General features: G+C 43.0%; 1 protein-coding gene across 2 annotated transcripts in view; it reads right to left on the bottom strand.

Annotated features, from left to right (window-relative positions):
* Positions 1–2,144: 2,144 nt before the first annotated feature.
* SIX4 (SIX homeobox 4) overlaps positions 2,145–25,626 on the bottom strand; it is a 30,406-nt gene continuing 6,924 nt past the window's right edge. The window contains exons 2-3 of one of the 2 annotated variants that reach the window (XM_061612417.1): positions 16,346–17,055; positions 2,145–10,849 (exon numbers count right to left, since the gene is read on the bottom strand). In XM_061612417.1, coding sequence (XP_061468401.1) covers positions 10,050–10,849; positions 16,346–17,055 — 1,510 coding nt within the window. In that variant the 3' untranslated portion in view covers positions 2,145–10,049. Of the gene's footprint in view, positions 10,850–16,345; positions 17,056–25,331; positions 25,420–25,626 lie in introns of those variants that run through there. The other variant, XM_061612418.1, reaches the window with a different exon arrangement.

Here is a 25,626-nt window from a genome sequence, read left to right as displayed (position 1 = left end):
GAATACAACCAGCACGTGAGTGTGGTCTCGGTCTGTAACCTTCCCTCTTTCACCCTCATCCTGTCTAGTAGTCTCCTGCTCTCTTAGAAGACTCCGCTCTTTCTCCCTTGCTGTTGTCATGGAGGACAAGGCTATCAGTGGCTACCAGCCACAATGGCTATGTTTGACTTCCACTGTTGGAGACAGCATGCCTCTCTGTATACCAGTTGCTGGGAATCACAAGTGGGGAGAGTGCTGTTGTGCTCAGCTCTTGCTTGTGGGCTTCCCATAGAAGCAATCTGGTTGGTCACAGTGAGAACAGGATGATGGACTAGATGGGCCTTGGCTTGATCCTGCATAACTCTTACATTTACTATGCTTATCCCAGAACATCTGCGCCATACTCTCTTTAACAACTCTGCTCAAAAGCTGCCACCTCCATGAAACCTTTGCTCTAATTCCCTAAGCTTAAAGTGTGTGTGGCAGAAATAATGCATATTCTTTCCCTATTTAGCCATATCTCATTAATGTAATTTACTATCATTTGATTGTAAAAAAAACCCTTTTAAGCAATTTGCTCCCTGTGTTGGATTGTAGCCTCTTGGGGGGCAAAGACCTGTCTCCTTATACTTTATTAAACAAAGGTAAAGAACTTTGTGACCCTCCAGTTCCCATCAGCCCCATGTAGCATGTCCCATGGCCAGGGATGATGGGAGTTGTAGTCCAGCAACATCAAGCCGGCCACAGATTATGTAGCCCTGCTGAAAAGTATTATAGAGTGATGGCAATAAGCAAATAAAGGGCCAGCGGTAGTGGTTGTGTGGGCCATTTTTGCTGTTGCTGCTATTATAAACTTTGGTAGTCTCCATCCACTGAAAGGCAATCTGCTAGTTCATTCTGGCTCCCCATGAGGAGATCCCATTTTAGAAGTTTGTTCTTCACATTTTTAATGCAAGGAGGAAGAAAATATGGCTGGGATGTGCGCAGCACTGGGACCTTGAGAACTAGGTTAGCTGTTGTTGCCCCCATTCACATTGGTGACAAAAGCTTTTCAGGTTGCTACGGGACGCCTTAGAGGTGTCCAGTAGTTGGCAGAGGTGGGCAAACAGCATTTCAGGAAAGCTTGCCTGCCCTGAAACACTGTCCACCTCTACCAACTACTGGAGAGAGTGTTTAGGGTGTTAAGCAGAGGATAAATGACCATCTTCTTTGTGAGTGGGACAGAATTTTAATGATTTAATAAATTAATCTGTCAGGTGTTCTCTAATTGATCCTTCGCCAACCTTGTGCTTTCCAGATGTTTTAGACTACAACTCCCATTAGTCCCCTGGATCAGGTCAGTTAATATGGGGCTTGACTAACCAGAATCTCCAGCCAATCAGAGTCTGCTGTCACCGAGACCAATCAGAATGAATGTACCTCACCCAGACCCTGGTTGTGGCTGATGGGATTTGTAGTCCAAAACATCTGGAGACCAGGTTGACAACAGCTGGGGTAGTTATTTCTGCACTGTAAGCTCTGTATTGAGCAGGGAGGTAGCACTACATAACCTCTAAGTTCCCTTTTAACTCTATAATTCAGAGGACCCCCAACCTTTCTGAGCCCAAAAGCCCATTTGTAAATCTAAGAAATAGTTGTGGTCAAAACAAAATACTATTTTCACAAATTAAAAACTGGTGGTGCTCAGAACCACCCCTCAAACAGGCGCAACACCCCTACCCACCCCCCACAAAAACACATACAAATAGCCCACCTCCGCAAAAGGCAAACCTTCCAACCAAAGAACCCCCCCCCAAAAGTGAACGTTTTTAATATAAAAAACTGGGAGGTGCAGGGAGGCTGGTGGATTCCAAAGAGGGTGGCTAAGGGCACCTTGGTTCCCAAATGTGGCGCACTGGAGGCCCCAACTATAATTCTACTGTATATCCTAGGGCAGGGGTCAACAGGTTTCAGACTTGCAGGATCTTCTTGTTACTAGAACCTTGAGGTTCCACCCAGAATTCTGGCTGGGGCTGATGGGACTCTGTAGTCCACATAGGGGATCAGGTTCACAAAGGGTAGATTAGCAGTTACAAATTGCAGGGACTCTGACCACTTGGGCATCTGTTTGTTCATAATTATTCTCCATGGGAAAATGCAGGGAAGCAGTTCTATCAGACAAGGAATGTATAAATATAAAGTTTATTCAGTATATAGTGTTTAGAAAAATAAGTTCACATTTCAGAATACAAACAAAAAAAGAAACACTTAAAACTTTTCCAGGCACAAACCTCTATAACAGTACAACATACATACACACATTTTTTCTGATCTCTTTGGTTGGGGAGTTAAAAGCACAGCAATCTCTCTTGTGACACGCAATGCATCATTCCTTAACAGTGCAGCAAATGCTTCCGTCTCTTTAACATCTACATTCCGTGTAGATTTCATCCTTTGTCATAAGGCACAATCAAAATCATATTGATTTACAGAAAGAAGCCTCCGTTCCAGGCATACCAGTTGTGTGCAACAAAAGAGACACTTTCCAAGCATAAATGCCAAAGACTAAGAAATTCACATGCTTTTTCTTTCATTTAAAGTTGAGAAATGGAAAGTTAAAATTTCTTGTATTTTTTTAAAAAGTTATCAAATGCATATATATTAAAACCACTCTTTGAGATGTGGCTGCTATTAAGAGATAGAAGTTTTGCCAAAAGGGATTATGCATACATTAAAACCTTTGCTCCGTTTACCATCCTTGATGGCTGGTGCCCATTGGGACTGGTAGGGCGGAAAGCAGGGAGACCAACAGTAGAGGGAGCCAGAGCCAATGACAGGCAGAGCCACCCTCTGACCCACTAAGTAGAAAGGTAGGCAGATGGGAGCTGACTGAGGTTGGTGGGGCAGTGCCCCATTCTTCCTAATGGAGCACCCTCCACTACTTACCATGTATCCCCAAGCAAAAGAAAAGGTTAACTTCCTGCACCCTGGACAGATGATTGCCTGATTCTACCCAGTTTGCCAACAGTCAATACTTGAAGGGATGCTATCTGAAGGTATACAATGCACACAATGACCAAAGGATAATATACATAGATCATTTTCAACAGGCCTCATTGCCAGCACTGCAAAATTATTTCTGGATTCTTTTTTATTTAAGCAAGAAGTACATAGAAAATTATATAGATGTACAAAATTTCAAAACTATTCATACTTTCTGAGAGACACAACCTATTTGGGTGCTGGAAGACAGCCGAAGACAAATCCTGCACAGTCCAACAAGATCCACCGCCCTTTACCTACAAATTCATGCATACGGAGATTTTGGTTTGGTGGAATTAAAGCTTCCTTAATACAAACGGGGCTTTATTTAAGGGCAAAACCTTCAACATACTTGACTTTGTCCTATTGCTCACGTTTCCAACGGATTCGTGAGTTTCTGATTTTTTCCGTCCGCATTGGAATTGCCTTTTAATATGTTCTTAAACCTTTTAAAAATGTTTTTAATCTTAGATGTTTTGAAAGCTTTTTTTAAGAAACGTTTTTAAAGATGTTTTGTTCTAATGTGTTTTAAAGTTTGTTTTTATGATGTTTTAAAGATTTTAGTGCTTTTGTTTGCCTCCCTGGGCTCCTGCTGGGAAGAAGGGAAGGATATAAATCAAATAATAATAATAATATTTTGTCCTGTGGGTAGAACAATTTCTCACTCAGACCTTCTGCATGCAATGATAAAGTGATTTTGTGGTCCCAAAGCAAAGCTACATTGGATCTCCTCTATGTGTGGGAAGTTCTGTGTGAGCAGGGATGCATTCAGTTTAGTCCTGGGTTATGTGCTGTACACACACTGCATATTGGGACAAAGCTTGAGAGTGCATTAGGGCAATGAGCTCAAATGCACTTGTAACCTAAAAACACTGGGCTTTCCTCTAATTTTTAATGATCAAAGTTGTTCAGACCAAATTTGATGGTTCTTTGTCAGTAACACAAGAGCAATCAGCTTTCATTTCAAGTTAAATTTCCTTGAAGCGATTGCAAAGAGCAGGTGACACATTTAGGACAAATATTGTTCCAATTTTGACACCACTTGGCCTCCCAGTTTCTCATAAAGCCATCACTCACCTTAGGAAATTATTTAATATTTAGACATCCCCCCCCCGAAACATGTTGTTTGTTCCAAGCCAATTTGCAGCACAAATCCAAACAGAAATACAAGGAAAAAACGGTGAGAACTTATTTTGCTTGCAACAAAACTCTATAGCAGCATTTGCCAGTAGGGTGCATTCCAGAGGTTTTGGACTACAGCTCCCAGTAGCCCTTGCCATCCACATTTCAGGACATCTGGAGGACACCAGTTTAACAATGGCTGCTCTATGGAATCGTGGTATGAAATCTATCAGTTTTGCAACACACCTCAGTGTCCTTAAGGCCGTATCCCATGTTTCTAAAAATCCTAAACAAAATACTCAGCCACTTCTCGGGTACTCATAACCCATTTTACTGCCGAACTTGTAGCTCCTGGAATTTATTAGAATTCACATGGCTATTTCTGAGTTGGACAAGCCACCACAAGGTAACTTTTCTCACATTTTGTACGCCTCAGATTTATACAGGGAAGTGGTCTGGCAAGAACAGCCTCATAAAAAAGGCCACATGGCAAATTACCACATCATGAAATCCTCTATCCTGTGGCAATTTTCCCCACCTCAAGAATGCTGTGGGAATCAGCTCTTAGCAGGATGGGTTGCCCAATGGTTATGACGAGACTGAGGGAGCTGTATTGATTTACGAAAAATGAGGATCTGGTTTTAAGGCTGCTGTGAACAATTGTAGCAGGGGCATTAAAATAAAATGGACACGCTTTCTGAAGTACATGTATACACATTTCCTAACTAAAAAGCAGTTTCCTATGTTGTCTGGAGACATGGATGAAAATCTCTTTTAAAATATACTAGTTTAAAAACCAAACACGCCACCCAACTGTGCAATGATTTGGCACTGTTCCTATCTGCTTATAGAAACCACAAGATTACAATTATTTAGGTCACATGGGGAGGAGCAAAGAGGTTTCCTCAACTGCTTAGTTTTAAGGGAGAATTTTTTAAAAGTATAATGTGAATTTTTCTAACAGACTGCTAGCAATGGACTAATTCATTACCATTATCGAAAGTTACCAATGGAGCCATTTGCAAAACATGTCCCTGTCTAGGTTTTTTTTTTAGAACTACCAGTGAATGGAGATCTCCAGCAACATTCAGGTTGCACATTCAGTCCACCCCACTGTTGTAAGGCTATTCTCCTACATATAAAGGGGAAAGTGCTCTATTTGTTCAGCATCCTCCCCCCCTGCAGCCTCAACCTACTGGTTCAGTCATTTAAGGAGCTCTAGCCAATGACTCTCAAAAGCCTCTTAAAATAGAGCTGACGGCTGGGACTATATATGCAGCGGAATCATGTGATGTAACTTTTCTTGGACGATACCATTCTATGCTTTGAAAACTACTCCCTATTATGGGAGGAGGGAATCTCTCGACATGTAGGAAACTAGCAACAGAACATTTCTCCCTGAAATGCTAAGCTTTCCTATATGGAGGAAAATTGCATTCCTCCCCCCACCATGGACTTATAAGCATAAGACTCCACCCTCAGCAAGCCTTGCAGTGGTACAGCCCAGGTAAAAAACAGCACAACACAGTTCTCCTTCATGTGTAGATTGGTTCTAGGTGCACTAAAACTTTCCAGAAAATATGCACTCTACAGGCTTTGGTTGAGAGATCTCCAAACTAAGGGGAACACCCCTAGTTGCTACTTCTGTTCAAATGACCACTCTGTCCTGTATAGGTAGAGGGAGATATTTATTCCATCTAAGCGGCACAAGCTTAAAGCATCAGCGCACAGCACACCATTATTTACTTTCTTGAAGACTGAAGAGCTATTATTGTCAGCATGATGTACATCTTCACCCTCCAACCTATGTAGTAAACAAGAAAAAAAAGAGGCAATTCTCTGAAATAAGTAAAGATGTTGCACCAATGCACAGCACCACAAGTTGTCAAGATAAGGGCAGCGCCACACATTATAAATGATGTGGAAAGCCCTGCACCTATTGCTAGGCACATGTACCTAGCCATTATTGGTGCATGCTCCCAGATGTACGTACAGAGGTGTTTTTAGGATGGATGTACAAGCATGTAGTTTTGTCTGTACTTTACATTCTTGTTTTCTGCAATAACTATGGTGCACAGAGCTGCAGTTAAGTGTGTTGGTAAAAAAACTTCACAACAGAGCCAAATCGAGAGTTACCGGCAACTTATGCTGGCAGAACCACAGAGCCATTCCATTAGAAGATCCATTTCCTTTAGCATGTCATCCAATATTGTTTGCCTAAAAGCTCCTCCTTCTCCCAGGACAGCCTTTGCATAACAAAATGCTAGCCTCAGAATAAGCTTTGGAACCATGATTCTCCCCAATTTGAAAGGATAAACCCAGGGAGTTGGCTTTTTTTGTTTGTTTGTTTAACAGAAGGGGATCTGCACATTTCCCCAGAAGGATTCATTATATAAAAACAAAACCGTAAGAACAAGAAAACTGAGGCAAGGCAAGAGACATGGCTAGGGGGACTACCAAGAATGACCGACATGCTCAAAAACCAGGTTGCCCAAGGAAGCACACACAAAATAAGAGATATTAGAAATGGAACAATTATCCTTTAGAATTCAACATTTGAGGAGAGGGACAAAATGGATGCGATTGTGAGCTGGTTCACATGACACATATGGTGAGTGTAACATGGACCAGCTTCCACTTCCCCCATTCAGCAAGCCCAAATATCTCCCCCCCCCCGAAAGGCAAAGATAAAGGGAGGGAAATGTGCACTGGCACCAGCTGCCATGAGGATATTTCCCCAATATCCCCGATAGCAATTATAGTTTCACAAAAGCTTTTCTAACTGCGTTTCGTTGCTTTGCATTACCATTTGCCAAGTAAACAAAGGCCACATTCACACCATAAACTTATTCCACTTTAAACAGTCATGGCTTCTCCAAAGAATCCTGGGAAGTATAATTTGAAAAGGATGCTGGGAGTTGTTAGGAGACATAATTTCTCCTCAAAGAGCTACAATTCTTAGAGTGGTTTAACAACCAGTCCCTCTTCTTGCAAGGAACTCTGGGAACTGCAGATCTGTGAGGGGAACAGGGGTCTCCTAACAACTCTCAGCACCCTTTTCAAATTACACTTCCCAGGATTCTTTGGGGAAAGCCATGGCTGTTTAAAGTGGAATAACTGTATGGTGTGAATGTGGCCAAACCAACACTAGAAAGTCTTTTTGCTACCACTGATATATTGAGTCATGCTGTTAGTCTGTTGCAAATGAAGGCCGTATAGAGGTTTGCTTCAGACCTGCTCCAGACCTCAAGGTTAAAAAACAACAATACAAAACAACAAGAGCCCCTTTGCTGTCACTGCCTAGCTTTGCAAGAGAAAAAAAATATATAGTTAAGATTCTTCTCCTATAATACACACAACAAGAATCTCTGAGCATCTCTCATGCGATTTATGCCATGTGCCTTGCAGTTAACGGAGGATGGATGGTGGAAGGGAAAGCTGAAATATTTAAACATTGCATGTGAAAATGCTCTTCAAGTTTTAAAAATAAAGTAAGCAAACAATCCTTTGCCGTCATCTTCAGTGTTATTAAACCTTACAGACAGGCTTGCTGTTGACTTTGTTAAACGTGGACAAAAGGGTGAAATCCAAACCATCTACAAAGAGATTAAATATTTGACCAGACTGAAATTCCAAGCCTACTGCAGAAAATGCTGCCGCACAATTCTATTTTTGAGTAATATGAAGGGACTGCTATTCTAGATCAAACTTAGAGTGAAGATATTACGGGACAAGTAAGAGATAACCTATTAAGTTAATCTAGTGGAGTCATTCTTTCTCAGACCTCTATGAAATGTTTCTGAATTAAAACTTGGGAGAGACACACATATCAACTGTTAGATCCAAAAGTGTTTATCCGGATGAGCACAGTTCCTCTTTGTCAAACCATTGCAATTCCAACATGTAAGATGAATGGGGAGGGAGGCAATACATTGCATTTTTATATGCATGGGGTGGTATTTAACTATTTAACTTAAACGTTGTGCTAGCACAGTGGTTAGTACTAGTGTAACATGATTCCCTCCTTCCCGTGTGTGCCCTGCACTGTCCCCAGATCTGCTCTGGGGAGTTGGGGGAATTCCCAGAACAGAGTTAGGGGGCGCACAGGGGAGGACGTTCTGTTGCACCAGAAGAAATCCTTATGCTGACAGAACAGTCTGTTTAGCACTATGTTGAATACAACCCATAGCTGTCTGTCAACGGATCCTTTGCCAACTGCTGCTCTCCAGCCAGATGTGCTGATGGACACTTTAGGCCAAAACAGCTGGAGAGCACCAGGCTGGCAAAGAGTATCCTGTTTTAAAGGGTTTAATTCCTCCTATTTTGCACCAATGAGGCAATTTTACCCTGTGACCAATATATTGTCCTTATTTATCAGAGCCACAACGCTGATTCCAATGGTGCTGCTTAGATAAGACAAGCAGGAATCATAGAATAGTAGAGTTGGAAGAGGCCTATAAGGCCATTGAGTCCAGCTTCCTGCAGGAATCCAACTTAAAGCATACCCATAGAATCAGGTTAGGTTGCTGCAGGGCAGAGTTTTCATTTTGTATGTTAGCTGTGCTTGTCAATTACAAAGTTACAAGGCCACTAGGAAAAAAGGCACATGGGATTTTTTGTTTGTTTTTAGAAAAATACGCAAACCTTGTAAAATTACTTATAAAACAAAACAGAAAGCACAAATCCACAGGGTGGAGGAGCATTGGGAAATATGTCCCAAAGTCTCCAAGCTGCATTTGTTCATATTCTAGCATCAGAAACATTAACCTTTTTGTCTAAATTGGTCAAAAGAGGGGAAAAAATCCATTGATGAAGTCCTAGCTAGAGGGGGGGGGGGAAGTTTTAAAACTGTCAAAAATAACTTCCTGTTCAAAAATACGAGAGAAAAAAATACAAATAAAATAAATTAAGCAGTTGGAAAAACTGGATGTTTAACATATTGAAAAATGATACAGGGGCACCAGTGACTATAAATACAATCCATCATTACCAATAAAAACAGTCCTCTTTGGAGCAATTAAAACAATATTTACATACATAGTAGAGCAAAGGATTCCAGGTTGCATAATTTCAAGTTGCATAACAGTCTTTTCCTCTCACTGCAGTGATTCAGAAACATTAGAGCAGGAGTAGCCAACATGGTGCCCTCCAAGTGGTTTTTTTTTGGACTCCAACTCCCACTAGCCAGCACAGCCATTGATCAGAGATGATGGGAACTATAGTTCGGCAACATCTGGAGGACACCACATTGGCTAACTTTGCCTTAGAGATAGGGAAGGGGAAAAAATTGTAACAGTCGAAAAATGGCAAAGGCTGAGTGCGCAGAACTTTTAGCTGTGAAAAGGATTCTGCTGGAAAAGCAAACAAGAAAATCACACAAAAAAAGTTCTTTGCCACTGCGCTTGCTTTCTTAACCTCAATCAAGAAGGTAACAGCAGCTCATGAGGTATCATCTAGAATATCCATTGAAAACTAAACACCACCTTGTCAATGCCCAGAAGTATCCAGAGCAAAAAGAGATAACTGTCTCGCAACCCCCAGTCTTTTTAAAAAGATAATTCTTGTTCCTATCTAATATTTGGAGGATATATTTTCTGAAAATACGTGTTGCATGTCTAATAAAACTATTTGGATAATATTAGCAAGCCAAGCCATCCTGTATCTGACTGGTATTTCCCCCCCACCCCCAATGACAGTTTCTTTAAACCAATTTTAACAAAGGTTCATGCAAAGAACACGTGGCAATCTCGTCTTCCTAATGGAGATTTCCACTTCTTTAAAGCGGACCCTTCAAATGTGCTGTTTTGGGGGAGGGGTTATTCTGTATGCATATTTGGACTAGATTAAAAAAACACTCTGTGCTTCTAGGGTCTCATGAAGAAGAGACTTTCCTACGGAAATAAGGATCAAAAATTATTATTATTAATTTACAAGTCTTGCATATCTTCATCCATCTGTACCGTTTGGAGTTTGGCCAGCTGTTTTTTGTCCGTCTCCAGCTCCTCGCAGATCGCGTCAACCATATTGCTCATGACATATTTGGTTTTCGAATCCAGCATCATCAAACTGCCTCCTGATTTGCTCTCAGTATCGGATAAGAAGTTTTCCTTTATGCTGGGGACCGACTGCAGGATTAACCGCTGCTCTCGGGTGAAATGGGGATGAACTTGGGTCGACGGGTGAGGCCCGACGTGGTTGCTAGTGACTGGACCAATACCCCCAAGCGCCGGCTGCGTTGCAGAAATGGACATCAGGTCATGGCCGGTGAGGAGGGAGCAGTTCTGAAGCGTTGCATAGTTCGAGTTGGTGATGGAAACCACGGTAGCCCCACTTGTTGCAGGGGCCGACATGGGCGGGCTCTCTGACACAGCCGAGCTGAGTTCTTCTGCATTTAAAAGAGTGGGTGGTGCCAGGGAAAAGTTATGCGACAGAGTCACATTGACTAAGGAGGAAGCTCCTGCCTGGAGGCCCCCACTGCAAAGGTTGTCTGAAGGCAGGCTTGCATGAAGTTGGGGGTTTTGACCAAGCGACATTACTTGAGAAAACACCAGGCTGGTTTCCAGTCCTTCTTGCTTAACTGGTCCGATCGCCTGGCTTGAATTTGGGACCGTGTACACCACTGCGCTGGGAGCAAGATTGCTGAAAAACACTTTTCCTTGTTGTACTGTTGTAGAGTCACTTGTAAACGTGTCACTCCTCGAGGTGCTTTGATTTATTGACATACTACCTATGACAAGAGAGAAAGGAACAACGGGGACAGCCTTAAAATTTGTGTAGCAGTGCAAAATAAAAACTACAAATTCAAGGTCTCTGAACTCATGAGCTTCTGTGTCTCCTACAGCTTTTAAAGCAGGCCTTTCCTAAAGAATGCTTTTAAATGAGAGGGAGAGGGAGAATTTTGAAAACAACAAACAGAACGTCACCCAAACTTGGTTTTCGTTTACAAGCAAACACAGTTCCCCATGATGTCTAAACTCAGGAAACCATTGTTTGCTATAACTATATATAAAATTATAAAATCTATATTGCAAGATGCCCTAATAAATTTTGCAGTGAACCTTTTGGCAGTGACTGGCTGAACAGCCCCGGTTCACAGAGGCGTGTGGCAGGCAGAAACATCTGTGGCTGCCATTTGCTGAGCTGTTCTGACACTAAGGCTTTCTGGCTGCCATTGATCAAATTGCTCAAAATGTTGAAGGGAAAGGAGGAGGTTGTAGAGTAGGCACAGAAGCAAGAATGGACATAGGAAAGCAAGAAGGCAGTAGGAGAGACCGAGGGAAGTAGGGCAAAGTGATGGCTAGGAACAGAGAAAGCTGCCTGCTTCATACAAAGTCAGATCATTGGTTCACCTAGCTCTGTATTTTCAACACTGACTGGCAGCAGCTCTCCAGGCTTTCTGGCAGAAGCCTCCTCCACCTTACCTGGAGATGCCATTGGGGATTGAACCTGGGACCTTTTGCATGCAAAGCAGATACTCTACCACTGAGCTACAGCCCCTTCCTCAATGAGAAAGTTGAAATTGGGAATGGGGTCAGATGAGCCATAGCGGTTTATCGGTTAGAGTGTTTGACTAGAACCTAGGAGACCAGGGTTCAAATCCTTACTCTGCCATGCAGCTCATTGGGTGACTTTGTGCCAGTCATTAGCTCAGCCTAATCTACCTTACAGGGTTGTTGTGAGGGTAAAATGAGGGGAGAACTATGTATGTTACCTTGAAGCCTCTGGAGGAAGGATGGGGCTGAAATATAGTAATAATGATAAAACAGTGGTGATGATGATCAAGAAGAAATACAGGGAGATGGCACTGTTCAGATGTACCAGGAAACTGGTTTCCTGCTATGTGAATGAGCTTCCCTTCCTTTCCCTTTTATTCACCGGGAGGAAAATATCAGAAGCTTCTGTTTTTAACCTAAGTGCAGTTCCTCCTGATGTCCAAGCCTGAGGGTCTGTACTTTGTTTAAACCAGTCTTCCCCAATCTGGTGCCCTTTAGATGTTTTTGGTGACAACTCTCATCAGCCACAGTTTGATCCCAGCATGGTCCCACTGACCATAGTTACAGCAAACAATGGTTCCCTGAGTTTAGACATCATGGGGAACTGTGTTTGCTTGTAAACAAAAGCAGAAGTTTCTGATTACCTTCTTTGGCACTTGGAAGAGGAGACTGGAGGAGGGAGCACAAAGGTCTGAACTCATTCGCATAGTGGGAAACTATGGTTTCATCAGCCAAGGAGACAAAGAGAATGGACAGAGGTCAGAGGTATGTGTGATCCCAGGAGCTGATGGGATGAAGATGGTTCAAGGGGGGTTGGACTTGATGGCCTTATAGGCCCCTTCCAACTCTACTATTCTATGATTCTATGAAGTTCTCATGCTGATTCGAACAAACTACCCTTACAGACCCATCACCTGGACCGGTAACCTACAACGCCCCCCCTTGACCCCAAGCAACCAGCCACTTCATCATGTCAAAGTGCAAATTGCTCAACTCTGAGCTACTCCTTGCAGCCTTGCTCCCATCAATCCCAAGACAGGACGCATCCAAGTATTTAGCTTCAGGCATTCAGTGTATATGCAAAAGATCTAAATTCAGAGAAAAAGAGCTTCAAAATAATGATACACTGCTCATATCACTCCCTGGCCACAGCCGTCACCAACCTGGTGCCCTCCAGATGTTTTTGACAACTCCCATCAGCCCCAGCCGGCACACGAAGCCTGAACTAGTGGATGGTCAATGTTGGTTCTGTGGCACTATTAAATTTATAACCCATTTTGTCTCCAAGGAGCTCAAGGGCGTATACATGGTTCTTCCACACACACACATCAATTTTAAACTCACAACAACCCTACAAGACACGTTAGGTAGAGAGATGGTGACCGGGCTAAGGTCACTCATTGAGCTTCATGGCTGAGTGGGGATTTGAACACTGGTCTCTCAGGACATAGCCCAACATTTTAATCACGCCACCACAATGGTTCTCAAGCAGTTCTATCTAGCAACAGCAGCATTACCCAAAAGCTATGAATGATCAATATGTTTACACAATTGGAAAAAAATCAGTTCTCTGACCCTTTAAAATAGAGATGCAATACCCAAACGTGAATCACAGCAAGGTAAGTCTCTGCAGAAGGCACCAGAATGCAAATTCTATCTCAACAAAGAACAAAGGGGTATTTTAAGAAGCCCAGATGTTGGAGTTGAGAACTATTTATAAGGGTCTCCTCAAGGGTAGGAGAACTATGGAGACCGGAGATCCGAAACCCCTTGGCTTCTTGCAATAAGTTATTTGATGCAATTACAATTCAATCCATGGAGATCGTTTTTACATTGAAAAGTTTGGAAAACATGCTTACTGAGATCTGCTCAGAATTGCTTTTCAGATCAGCTTACTTTTTCTTTCAAGTATGCAAAAACTGACAAAAATCAGTTTGGAAACTTCAGTTAGCACAAAATGTGATAGCTAGGCTACTAACTAGGCATTTGCATGTGGAACACATCTCAGTAGTTTTAGAACAGCTACACTGGCCCCCAGTGCATTTCTAAACTTAACATGGTTGTTTTAACTTTTAAAGTCCTAAATCAGGGGTCACAAACCTGTGGCTGTCCAGATGTTGTTCGACTACAACTCCCATCAGCCCCAGCCAGCATGACCAAAGGCCAGGAATGATGGGAGTTACAGCCCAACAACATCTGGAGGGCCACAGGTTAGCCACCTCTGCCCTAGATGGTTTGGGACCAGCCTACCTTAATGACCATCTCCTCCCATGTGAGCTTGCCCGACTACTGATCTCTTCCTCAGAGGGCTTTCTTCAAGTCCCTCTACCATCAGATGTTAGGTGTTTAGAGATCTATAAGAGGGCCTTCTTAGTGGTGGCCCCCCAATACTGGAACTTACTTTCCACTCAATTTGATGTATTTTGTATGGGTAGCCACTTTGAGAGGCCTGATAAAGTGGGATACATTTTAAAAATTAAATTAAACATACACAAACTAATTGGATAGTGTTCTGCTAAATCCTTCTCAGAGCAGACTCACTGAAATTAATGAACCTAAGTTAATCATGTCCATTAAATTGGGTCTGCTCAGAATACCACCTGTTGTGTTTTGCTATTTCAAGATCTGAACATGTATATTGTCATTTGATAGGATGTGCATTTTAGAAATTGTGGGAGAAAATGTTCACAATCTTCAACTGAATATCATTAATATGCTGTAAGTTTCAAGCAGATACACCACTATCTACATATACCAAACAGACAGACCACTAACAGGCCAGATTTAGACAGAGTACAGCTCATTTATGTCTTAGATGCACGTTAACATTTGTTTGCTGAGCTTGGATCCATGAGAATAAGCTGCTTCTGCTCACATGAGAGGGGTGCCCTCCAATTTTTGGTGAATCCCCCTCTGTATTGCAGCCCCCCATGCCAGCACTGTATGTCATTCTGTTCCAGAGAACACTGCCTTCAGGAGCCAATTTTGGGGAGTCTGTAGAGCAGCCTTTCCCAACCAGTGTGCCTCCAGATGTTGTTGGACCACAACTCCCATCTTTCCTGACCTTTGGTAATGGTTGAGGCTGATGGGAGTTGTGGTCCAACAACATCTGGAGGCACACTGGTTGGGAAAGGCTGCTGTAGAGGGAAGGAGGAGGTAAGAAGGCCTTCTTCAATGAACAAAACTCCATTCACAACACAGAAGTCTGAATCTCCAAGGCATCTATTAGGTCTGTGCACCTATTGCCTAGCTAGTGATGGATTTCATTCCACACACACTGGAATGAAAAGGAAACACTGGTTTAGATCAGTGGTTCCCAAACTTTTTTTCCCTATGGACCACTTGAAAGTTGTTGTGGGTCTTGCCAGACCACTTAAATATTTTTCTGCCTGTTGCAGCAATTGTAATGTGCTGTGCTAGGTGCTGTATTGTTTTAATTGTATTTGCATTGCGCTTCTTTTATTTCTTACTTTGCACTTCAGTTTGCATTCCACAGAATTCAGATTGTAATACAATTTTTTCCTCCCTGTTGTAGCAACTGGTAATGTGCTGCACTAGATCCTGCGTGATTTTTAGCTGCATTGTTATTGCGCATTTTATTTCTTATATGTTTTACTTATCAAAATATTTCTATACCACCGTTTCATAAAATGTCAGGGCAGTTGACTCTCACAGTATTCAAATCATGATATAACAAAACACAAGAGAAGAAACAAAAGAAGCAATACAAACACAAGTAAAAACTAGTATTTAATGCGATGGATGTGCTGTCTTCCGTCTTCAACTACAGTACACATCCAAGGCATGCTGCAGAGCACCTGAATGAAGCTCATAGACCAGTTTGGGAATCCCTGGTTTAGCCTTTAAGATCCCAGTACCCACTAACAGGAGAACCAGGGTTCGAATCCCCACATAGCCATGAAGCTCACAGGATGTCCTTGGGCCAGTCACTTCCTCTCAGCCTCATGAAAACCCTATTCACAGGGTCACCATAAGTCGGAATCAACTTGAAGGCAGTACATTTACATTTACCCACTAACAGAGAAGGGAGATGATTTTCAGCCACTCCCCCTCCAACACCTCCCCCGCTCCAACCAAAGTCCGCTCTGAAGGACTGGGAGATCCTCTGGGAACAGCATAGGAGGCGATGCAGGGAGGGGATCAGTGAAAATGGCCTCAACTTGCTTTCCCTCCTACTAGCGTGAGCACCTGCCAAATCACCCAAGGTCTTGCTGCTTGCAGAACAACTTCTGTGTACAGAATGGAGTCCCGGCTAATACCACCTCCTCTTTTTTGCCGGTGCCGATAACGATAATGTTGTTTCTATTTAATTTAATTTTTGTATATTGTATTGTTCATATTGTATATTATTGTATTTTTATAGCTGTGTTTATTTTTCTTGTAAGCCGCCTTGAGGGCCTTTGGCCGAAAGGCAGGGTATATATAAAATTTAATAATAATTTAATAATAATATACTGGAACAGTAGCCTTGCCAACCTGGTGTCCTCCAAATGTTTTGGACGACAACTCCCATCAGTCAGCATGGCCATACACATCATGGCTGTGCTCGCTGGGACTGATGGAAGTTGTAGTCCCAAACATGTAAAAAGCTGCCATACAAGGCACGCTACAAAAATATATAAGAGACTCACTTTCCAAATCCCCCTTAAACGTCAAAGCAAATTTTGAGGGGGAGCGGGGAACCAACACAGAAGTCACAGGGCTTTTACCTTGGGAAGTTGTTGCCGATACAGGAGGGAGTTGCACCGGGGAAAAGCTGATGCCTCCATTAAGTAACTGGCCGTTTGTTGCTGAATTAGGGATCTGGACAACGCCATATTGGTTGATTTGGACGGGACCTGTAAAAGTAACGACAGAGCCGCCATCCTGCGGGGCGATGGCTTCTTCGTTTTCTTCCCTTTTCACTTCCATGCTTGGTATGAGACCCGGGAACGACGTAGATACAGAACTAGGGCTGTACGTTGTCACTGTCATCGTTGATGGTGCCAGAGAGTTGGACATGGAAGTCTGGAGCATTTTGAAGTCTTTCACGTCTTCTGAAGAAGAGGCCAGCATGTCGCTCATGGACACACCATTGCTCAAAGCACTTGGAGACGTTTTGGGCGGATTCAATGATACCGCCTGAGAAGCCCCCACACTGAGCCCATTGAGGAGGACGCCGTTGGGGCCCTGGATGAAAGAGGTACCATTAAGGAAAACAGGAGACGGACTGGCAGGCACTAAGTTCCCATTCAACAAAACTCCCGAAGGGCTCAAAGATATTTTGGAGTTTCCAAGCTGCTGCATGTAGACTGGATCCATGTGGCTAGGAAGGCTTAAGCTGCTGCTCCCGTCGGAGGTGCTGGCAAGCGGGTGTGGAGACAAGTCCTCTTGTCCCTTACTGGATTCATCTTCCGTGCTGGGGTTACCATCTGACTCGCTACAAGGCAAGAGAGAAAGGACAGTGAATTCATGTGGCATCTCCACTGGATTGCAACACCTGGAGATGCTACTTTTCCATGTACAGAGAGCTGCTTTTTTAATGTTTGAGAGAGAGCATTCACACAGGAAATCTCCCACTACAATCTGAAATGGTACAGTCCAGGAAATATGACACTGTCTGATGCTGCTGCACATGTAGACTAGATCTAAGTCCTCCATGCATGGACCGTATCAATTCTATGTAAGCACCTACCAGTGAATACTGAGCACAGGAGTGGAGAATCCCGGGCCTGTGGATCAAATAACTTAAGTCCAATTTTTTTCAATGGGTCTGCTTTTGAGTATGCCCAACACTGGATATCACTTTAAAAAAACTCATATGCAAATTTAGTTGAATCAATCAAGTGGGTAAAACTCATGATTGATCAACTAAGATTTCTTTAAATTCGGATGTTATCGATTTCAGAATTTATAAATTGCTCTACATTCAGGGAATATCCGAGTGGTGTAAAATATAAAAAACATAAAACTGATAATAAAACAGTATTAAAACATAAAAAACCAACAGATAAACAGATAAACTAGTTTGAAAGACTTGGAAGTAAAGTTTTCAACAAATGTCAAAAGGTAACAATGTTGGGGCTTGCTTCACCCCTAAAAGAGAGTTTCCAGAGATCTGGGGCCACAACGTGAAAAGCCCATATCCCAGTCAGAACATGATTTACAGCAGGGGCAGATCATCATCCATAAATCTAAGTGACCAGAGCGGGATGTAAGAGGAAAATGTGATTTCCCCAGCAAAAAGAATGAACTAGAGAAATAAACAAAAAAATAAACCCAGATTAATTCTGCTCCTAGCACCCATGCACTAACTAGTTACCCCTACATACCCAGCCGATCACAGTGATCTGCACGAGAGGGCATCCTGCAGATACCATCCTATGAGGAGGCCCATCCCATAGGATATCAGAATCGAGCTGTTAGTGCACCTACCCTTTGGAACTCCCTCCCACTGCGTATCAGACAGGCGCCTTCTGTTCTGACTTTTCAGCACCTGCTAAAGACGTTCCTCTTTCAACAAGCTTTCTAAAATCTTTTCCCCAGATGGTATCTGTCCTGGATTTGAATGGATTTTTATGTATATGTGCCATTGTTGCTTTAAACTGCTTTTGTGTGTGTGTGTATATTATTTTAACATAATTTATTTTAATATATGCAATTGTCTTATTAATATGTTTTACTTTGGCACCAAAATGGTTCTTGAAAATGATACACAAGCACAGAGAAAAAGGGAAACACACCCTCCAGCTCCTATTTCCAGAGCAGTCCAACATATTTAATGCAAATGTAATCAAAGGAAAGATACAGCCTTAGGCCAGCCTTTCTGCCTCCTGCTAAAATGCCCTCAAGAGAGGCACAAATGGGGGGACACCCAGCTCCCAGCCATTTGGCACAATGCCAAAGAGAGCAATGTGTTCTTGGAATATTGGCTACAACGGGAGGCCTTCCTACAGCGTGACATTACGTAACCCCGAATACAGAAGAATCGAGACAGGCAGCCTAAATTTTATTAGGATAACTTTTTAGATCTCTCATTAGAACTGCAGTTGTTGAAGTTATAGAACACTATGTTCACAAAGAAATATAGGAAGCTGCCCTATACAGAGAGTCATAGAATCGTAAAGTTGGAAGGGGACTATAAGACCATTGAGTCCTGCTCGATGCACGAATCCAAGTTAAAGCATACCCAACAGGCAGCTGTCCGTTCTGCCTCTTGAATGCCTCCAGTGTTGGAGAGCCAACCACCTCCTTAGGCAATTAGTTCCATTGTCAGTACTGTTCTAACAGTTATGAAGTTTTTCCTGATCTTCATTCAAAATCTTCCGACCTGTTAGAGCCATACGACAATGGAATCAATTACCTAGAGAGGTAGTGGGCTCTCCGACACTGGAGGCATTCAAGAGGCAGCTGGGCAGCCATCTGTCGGGAATGCTTTGATTTGGATTCCTGCATTGAGCAGGGGGTTGGACTTGATGGCCTTAGAGGCCCCTTCCAACTCTACGATTCTATGATTCTATGATCTGGCTTCCTGCAACTTGAGCCCATTATTCAGTGTCCTGCACTCTAGGACGATCAAGAAGAGATCCCAGCCCTCCTCTGTGCGACAACCTTTCAAGTACTTGAAGAGTGCTGTCATATCTCCCCTCAGTTAGACCTCTTGGTCCATCTAGCTCAGTATCATCCACACTTATTGGCAGCTGCTCTCCAGGATTCCCCCTCAGAATTACAGTTATATCTCAGTTAAAGAAGTAGATGCATTCTTGAACATTACTTCTTTAACAGAAACGTTGGTACTAGAGGTAGGAAAAACATAGAATAGAAATAGGCAGGGCTGTGGAGTCAGAGTTGTGGAGTTGGAAGCAATTTTGGGTGGAGTCGGTAGAAATGTACCGACTCCGACTTCAGAATAAATTTTGATTGACAATTTTTTAAAAATATAAATTCAAAATGTCAAAGAAGCTTCCCATGAAGTCAGCTGTAGTTGAGCATTTCTCCATAACTCAAGATGGAAAACATTTTGTGTGTCAGTGTATGACACAGGACCCAGATGAAGACAAATGCTGTGATGCCAAGATCAGCGCATATTCAGACAGCGATAAAAATGCTCCTATGAGAGCTTCCAATTTAAAAAGACATTTACAGCGCTTTCCAGGGCTGTGGAGTCGGAAGCAATTTTGGGTGGAGTCGGACGGTAGAAAAATAGAGGAGTCGGAGTTGAAGGTTTGGCGTACCGACTCCACAGCCCTGGAAATAGGTTCCTACACTGCAAAAAAGAAGAGCATTTCAACATGTTTCAGCAAACTTTTTATTCAAAACTAACGTAAGTCTGAAATGAAACAACCAAATCAGGTTGCATACAGACTACTTGAAGGCTCTGTACAAAATGCATCCAGGGATGCCTTCTTCGCCTTTTTACTTTTATCATGTAGCATCTTGCTATAGCAACCAGAGCTGTGAGCACAGTTCTCTTTGCACACTCAAGCAGGCAGGCAAGGGGCGCCCACCACCCTACGCTGGCTGGGTCTCTCTCTCTCTCTGGCATCCTCCCCTACACTCGAGCAGATGCATCTGCAGTAAACAGTGCTTCCAGAGCACCCAAAGCACTGTTTACTGCAGAGACGTCTGCGCCACCTGGCAAGGAGCACTATTCCAGCCACACATGAGAGAGCTCCCTGCAGCCGCTGCAATCCAATACACAAGGAGCCACATTCTGACTATGTCAGAGTGTGCACCACCCCACGCCCCCCCAAAAGACTTTGTTAAAAGAGCTTCTTTCCTGGAGGATTTGTTAACTGAGGCATTGCTGTACTTGGAGATGCCAGGGATTCAAGCTGGCTCCTTCTGCATGCTAAGCATATGCTCTACCACTCAGTGACAGCCCTTCCCCAACTTTAATTTAGAAGGAACAAATTAGAAGCTGTATAAAGATTATACTCAAGGACCGTTCTTGGACTAAGAATGTCTTCAAAGCTATGGTAATCTGATCACCTTTTCAGGACCTACTTATTTTTTTAAAATCCATTTATTTCTATTAATATTTTTACTGATTTTAGAATATATGCATAAAAATATACATGAAGATTCCTACTCACCCCAGAGCCATTTACACTATTTTATATTCTTGGATTATCCATTGTGTACATTTTAATTATTTAGAGCACAACCAAGGTAAATTTCAGTACTTTTCAAGCTCCATTGATTTCAATGGGAGAGATTTGAATTCATGCCTCATTCTTCCATTGAATTCAATGGGGACTTGAAAGCATTTAAACTTTGGCTGTATTGCATCCAGAGTATTTGACTGTTAAGTGCATTTAAGGGGGGAAAAGTCAGCCAGTTGCAATCAGCTTCAGCCATTAGGCTAAGGCAGGGACAGCTTATGTGTCTCTTGCACAAAGATTGTTCATGCAAACACATTTCTACAGTATCATTTCACCCTTGGTAAATATTGAAATGCTTTGGGAACACCAGTCCCTACAGCTGTCTGTGTGTGTTTGTGTGCTTCTTCAATGTTATCGCCATTTTTGATCACCTTTGGGATTTACCTAAAGCAGCCTTCCCCAAGCCGGTGACCTCCAGCTGTCACTTCAACTCCATCAGCCCCTAGGTGTTTTGGCCTACAATTCCTATCAGAGTGCTGGCTGGGACGGATGGGAATTGTAGTCCAAAACAGCTGGAGGCCATCAGGTTGGCCAAGAATGGCTTATATCATGAGTTTTATTCAACACAGTGCTACGTAAAGATCCTGAAAGGGCAAAGATTTCCCCTTGTGCAATGGGACCGCCCCCCCCCCCAAATTTGTTCTAGGTGTTCTCCTAACCCTCCAGAGCATATTTTAGAGGGGGCACAATGCACGCACTGGGGAGGAGAGAGGGGAAAGTCCCACTGACCTAGCAGACATCCTTGCGCTGATGGGATGTGGTAGTTGAATACTGCCCCTTGTCTCCCCAGTGAAGCAAGATATGAAAAATCTATTCTGGACACTATGAGAATTGTTAGAAGTGTCACAAGAGCAACACCCATTTGGTCTTCTTTGCATGGGGAGAAAGATAGAGAGAGAGTCCTCCTAGCTGGCCAGACTGCCACTGACCTGTGCTCAACTTTTCTGTTTGCCTTCCTTCCGTGCAAACTGATATGTCTCAAGGAGCTGTTCTCACCTCTGACTCACCTTCCTGTTTCTCTCTTCTCTTTAGACTGCCGGAGGAGAAGGAGCCATGTTCTCTTTGTCTCCTCTCCTCTACCATGTGGAGGAATGTCCAAGCATGGTCACTGCAGTTTCCAACTTAGTTAAGACAGAAGTAGCACCTTTCCTATCCAGTATGTATTTGTATTAATAAAGTAGTCTTTTCTTATTTTGAAACCAAAGTTGGAGCGATTTGAACCAAAGTAAAAGCTCGCTTTCTCTCAACCTACACTAAGCTAAACCCTGCTAATTTACTAAAACTCTATGTGGTCTACAAGCCATTAGAGCCATCAAAAATAAGGAGGAATAAAAGAATCAGGCGCTTGTAGTTTCTGCTTCTTGTTCTTTGCCATGAGGTCTGAAGTTCCTCTATGATCCAGGAATCCCTGGACGCTTTTCTTTCTAGCCTACAGCAAGTAGCATCCACACTAAGGACTACCCCTAAGAGCACTCTTGGACACAATCCAGAGGACTGTATGCTTAAGCTTTGCTTGCCCACTGGGACTTCTCAGATTACAACCCCCTATGTGGTGCTGGAGGAGAGCTTTGCACATACCATGGACTGTGAAAAAAGACAAATAATTGGGTGTTAGAACAAATTAAACCATAACTATCATTAGAAGCTAAAATGATGAAACTGAAGTTATCATACTTTGGACACATAATGAGAAGACAGGATTCACTAGAAAAGACAATAATGCTGGGAAAAACAGAAGGGAGAAGAAAAAGAGGAAGACCAAACAAGAGATGGATTAATTCCATAAAGGAAGCCACAGACCTGAACTTACAAGATCTGAACAGGGTGGTTTATGACAGATGCTATTGGAGGTCACTGATTCATAGTAATCGACTTGAAGGCACATAACAACAAAACCTGCTATGCTGCAACACAAGCCACATTTGTGAAGCCTAGGAAGGTTAGGGTCCCCCCACCAAAAAAATGCAAACAAATTGGTAATATGATTTGGGAGTATGGGGGGGTCCTGCTGTTCCATGATCCAAAGTTGTATTTCACAAGCCATAGCGTCTATGAGCTGTACCCAACCACGTTCCAGTCATAGTAGGCCCGTTGTAGTTAATAGGTCCAAGTTTATTTAGAAAGACTGATAAAGCGCTAAATGAAACAAGTCTCTAAGCACTCTACCTAGTAAAATTGTAGATAAAGCACAGCTAAAACCCACAAAACTATTAAGAACAAATAAACATAAAATAATCATTGTTGGAATATAGATAAAAATCAGTAAAACTTTTAAAACAAATATAGGTGACTAACTTAACATGTCTTGCCAAAATAAAAGTTTTCAGCAGATGTCTAGAGCAATATATCGAGGTTACCTGCCAGATGTCAACAAGCTAGCCTTGTCTATTAATTTCAATAGGTCTACTTTGAGTATGACCCACATTGGACACTAAAATATGACTCCATGTCTAAAATAGATGGGGTTATAGGCACATAGGAAACAGCCTTGCACCACAGCAAACAATCTACCTATCATTGGCCTGGAATTGTCCATCCTGACTGACAGTGGTTCTGGCATCTGCAGAAACGCCATTTGTTTCATGATCCTTTTATACGAGAGATACCAGGGATTGAACTTGGGACCTTTCTCATGCAGGCAGGCACCCCAACACTGAGCCACGACACTCCGTTTTGGGGTTGGAACCCAACTCATGACATGCATACGGGTTTCCCATTCCACAACAAATATCAGAAGATGCTTTAAAAACACACACACACATCCCAGCCATTTTCTATTTAGGGTGCAGGAAGAAAAGACTAAGATCTGAACCCTTTCCAGCACTTTACCTTTGAGTAAGCTTGTAACTCCATTAAAAAAAGAAGGGGATGCCAGCGCCGTCCCGGTTGCCAATATATCCAACCGCATTTGCAAAAAAATGCAGCTGACCCTGCTTCAGAGAATACTGCCAAGAGGGAAATGGCCCTCTCACTCACCCTCTTGGTGGGTTCCCAACTCTGACTTGGGCCATGGGTAACCTTGTTTGTAACACACTATTGTCTCAGTAGCTGCATGTCGTGACATTCAGATTATTCTGGAATTACCCGGCTGATGTTCTTTCTCTGGATATCACCCCGTCTGAAACAGAACTTGAACTGGTTGAATATAAACCACATGATAGATCAGGTGTGGGGAACCTCTGGCCCTCCAGATGTTGCTGGACCACAACTCCCATCGTGCCTGGCCATGGGCCATGCTTGCTGGGGCTGATGGGAGTTGTAATCCAGCAATATCCTCAGAGTCAAAGGTCCCCCATTCCTGCCCTGAACTAAAAAGCTCCGCAGTGCTTTAATGCAGCCTTTCCCAGCCTTTGGGTCCCCAGATGTTGCTGGACTACAATTCCCATCATTCCTCAGCATTGGCCATGCTGGCTGGGGCTGACAGACGTTGTAGTCCAACAACGTCTGGGGACCCAAAAGTTGGGAAAGGACACTTTATTGGCTTTCCTTATTTTTCAAGTCAGTGATTTCAGGTCCCAGAAACACCTTTTCATCTCTTGCTTTAGAGATGAATCATCTTCTGAGCAGAGCATCCTTCCCAGGCCAGCTCAAGCCCATCGGAGGCTGCCTTCTACCAAGTCAGGCCATTGATGCAACTAGCTCAGTATAGCCCACCCCAGGCTTCCTGAATGAAGTGCCCTCCAGATGTTATTGGACCCCATCAGCCCCAGCCAGCATGGCCAATGGTCAGCGACTGATGGGAGTTTTAGCCCACATCATCTGGGAGGCACCAAGTTGGGGGAAGTTTGGCCTAAACTGGCTGGCAGCAGCTCTCCAGGTTTTCAGGTAGGACTCTTTCACAGCCTTACTTGGAGATTGAACCCGGGACCCTTCAGCATGCAAAACAGGTGCTCTAGCACTGAGCTACATCCTTTTCCCAAATAGGGAAAACAGCAGATACAAAAGTCTTGAACATGGCCTATGGGTGATGGGCATCAAGCAACAGGCAATAAAGCAATACCCAGAATAGCAAATTGGTCCAAATCACTGGCTGGCCTCAGACACAACAGGCTGTTGAGAGCCATTTGAACTGATGCATTAATCACTACTATGAGAGCAAGGTCAAAATGCGTTAGATGTCCTTAATCCTTGGTACTTCCCAAGGGGGGTGGAACGACACAGTGGGGAGGTGAAAGAATGAGCACCCCAAGGTTGTTACAGCTGTGAAGCTTCACCACAGTGGGTGGCGGATGACACAGCCTTGCAAATAAGCAAAGAAACCTGGTTGTTTATTTTTGACCACTCATTTATACAGTATTTTGCGGTCTAAACTAAGAGCATGTTATAGGCCTTATATTACTCATGTGCACAACAAACCATTACTGGAAAGGATTCAAGTGAGGGCAAAGGAGGAGTATTAAAAGAGTTACATGTAACACAAGAACAATCAATGTTGATCTAAATTAAATGTAAGCACTAATTAATACATAAATATATACATACATACATATAACCTTTAGCATCCCACCCTAACCCCCCCCCCACACACAAAGGAGATAGTCAGGGATTGCTCTCCAGGTTAATTCATAATAAATAAATATCGTTAGCAGCTGAAAAGTAGTCTATCCTTAAGAGAGGTAACGGGACACATCATCAGATTTCTGCAAGAAGAAAGGAAAGAGAGCAAGTACAGTGTTGCAGTTAGCATGTCTGACTGGGAACACACAAGTTCAAATTCCCATTCAGCCCTGACACCCGCTGGATGAGTCTTGGCTAGTCGCTCTCTTTCAAACTAACCTACCCTCAAAGGTTTGCTCGAACACTTTATAGCATATGATCAAGCTGCTAGAAACTGCGTGCACTTTTAA

The sequence above is a fragment of the Rhineura floridana genome, chromosome 2 (genome assembly GCF_030035675.1).
Source record: "Rhineura floridana isolate rRhiFlo1 chromosome 2, rRhiFlo1.hap2, whole genome shotgun sequence".
NCBI classification, from domain to species: domain Eukaryota; kingdom Metazoa; phylum Chordata; class Lepidosauria; order Squamata; family Rhineuridae; genus Rhineura; species Rhineura floridana.
The sequence above is the reverse complement of the archived record's forward strand: the minus strand, read 5'-3'. Positions and strand labels throughout refer to the sequence as shown.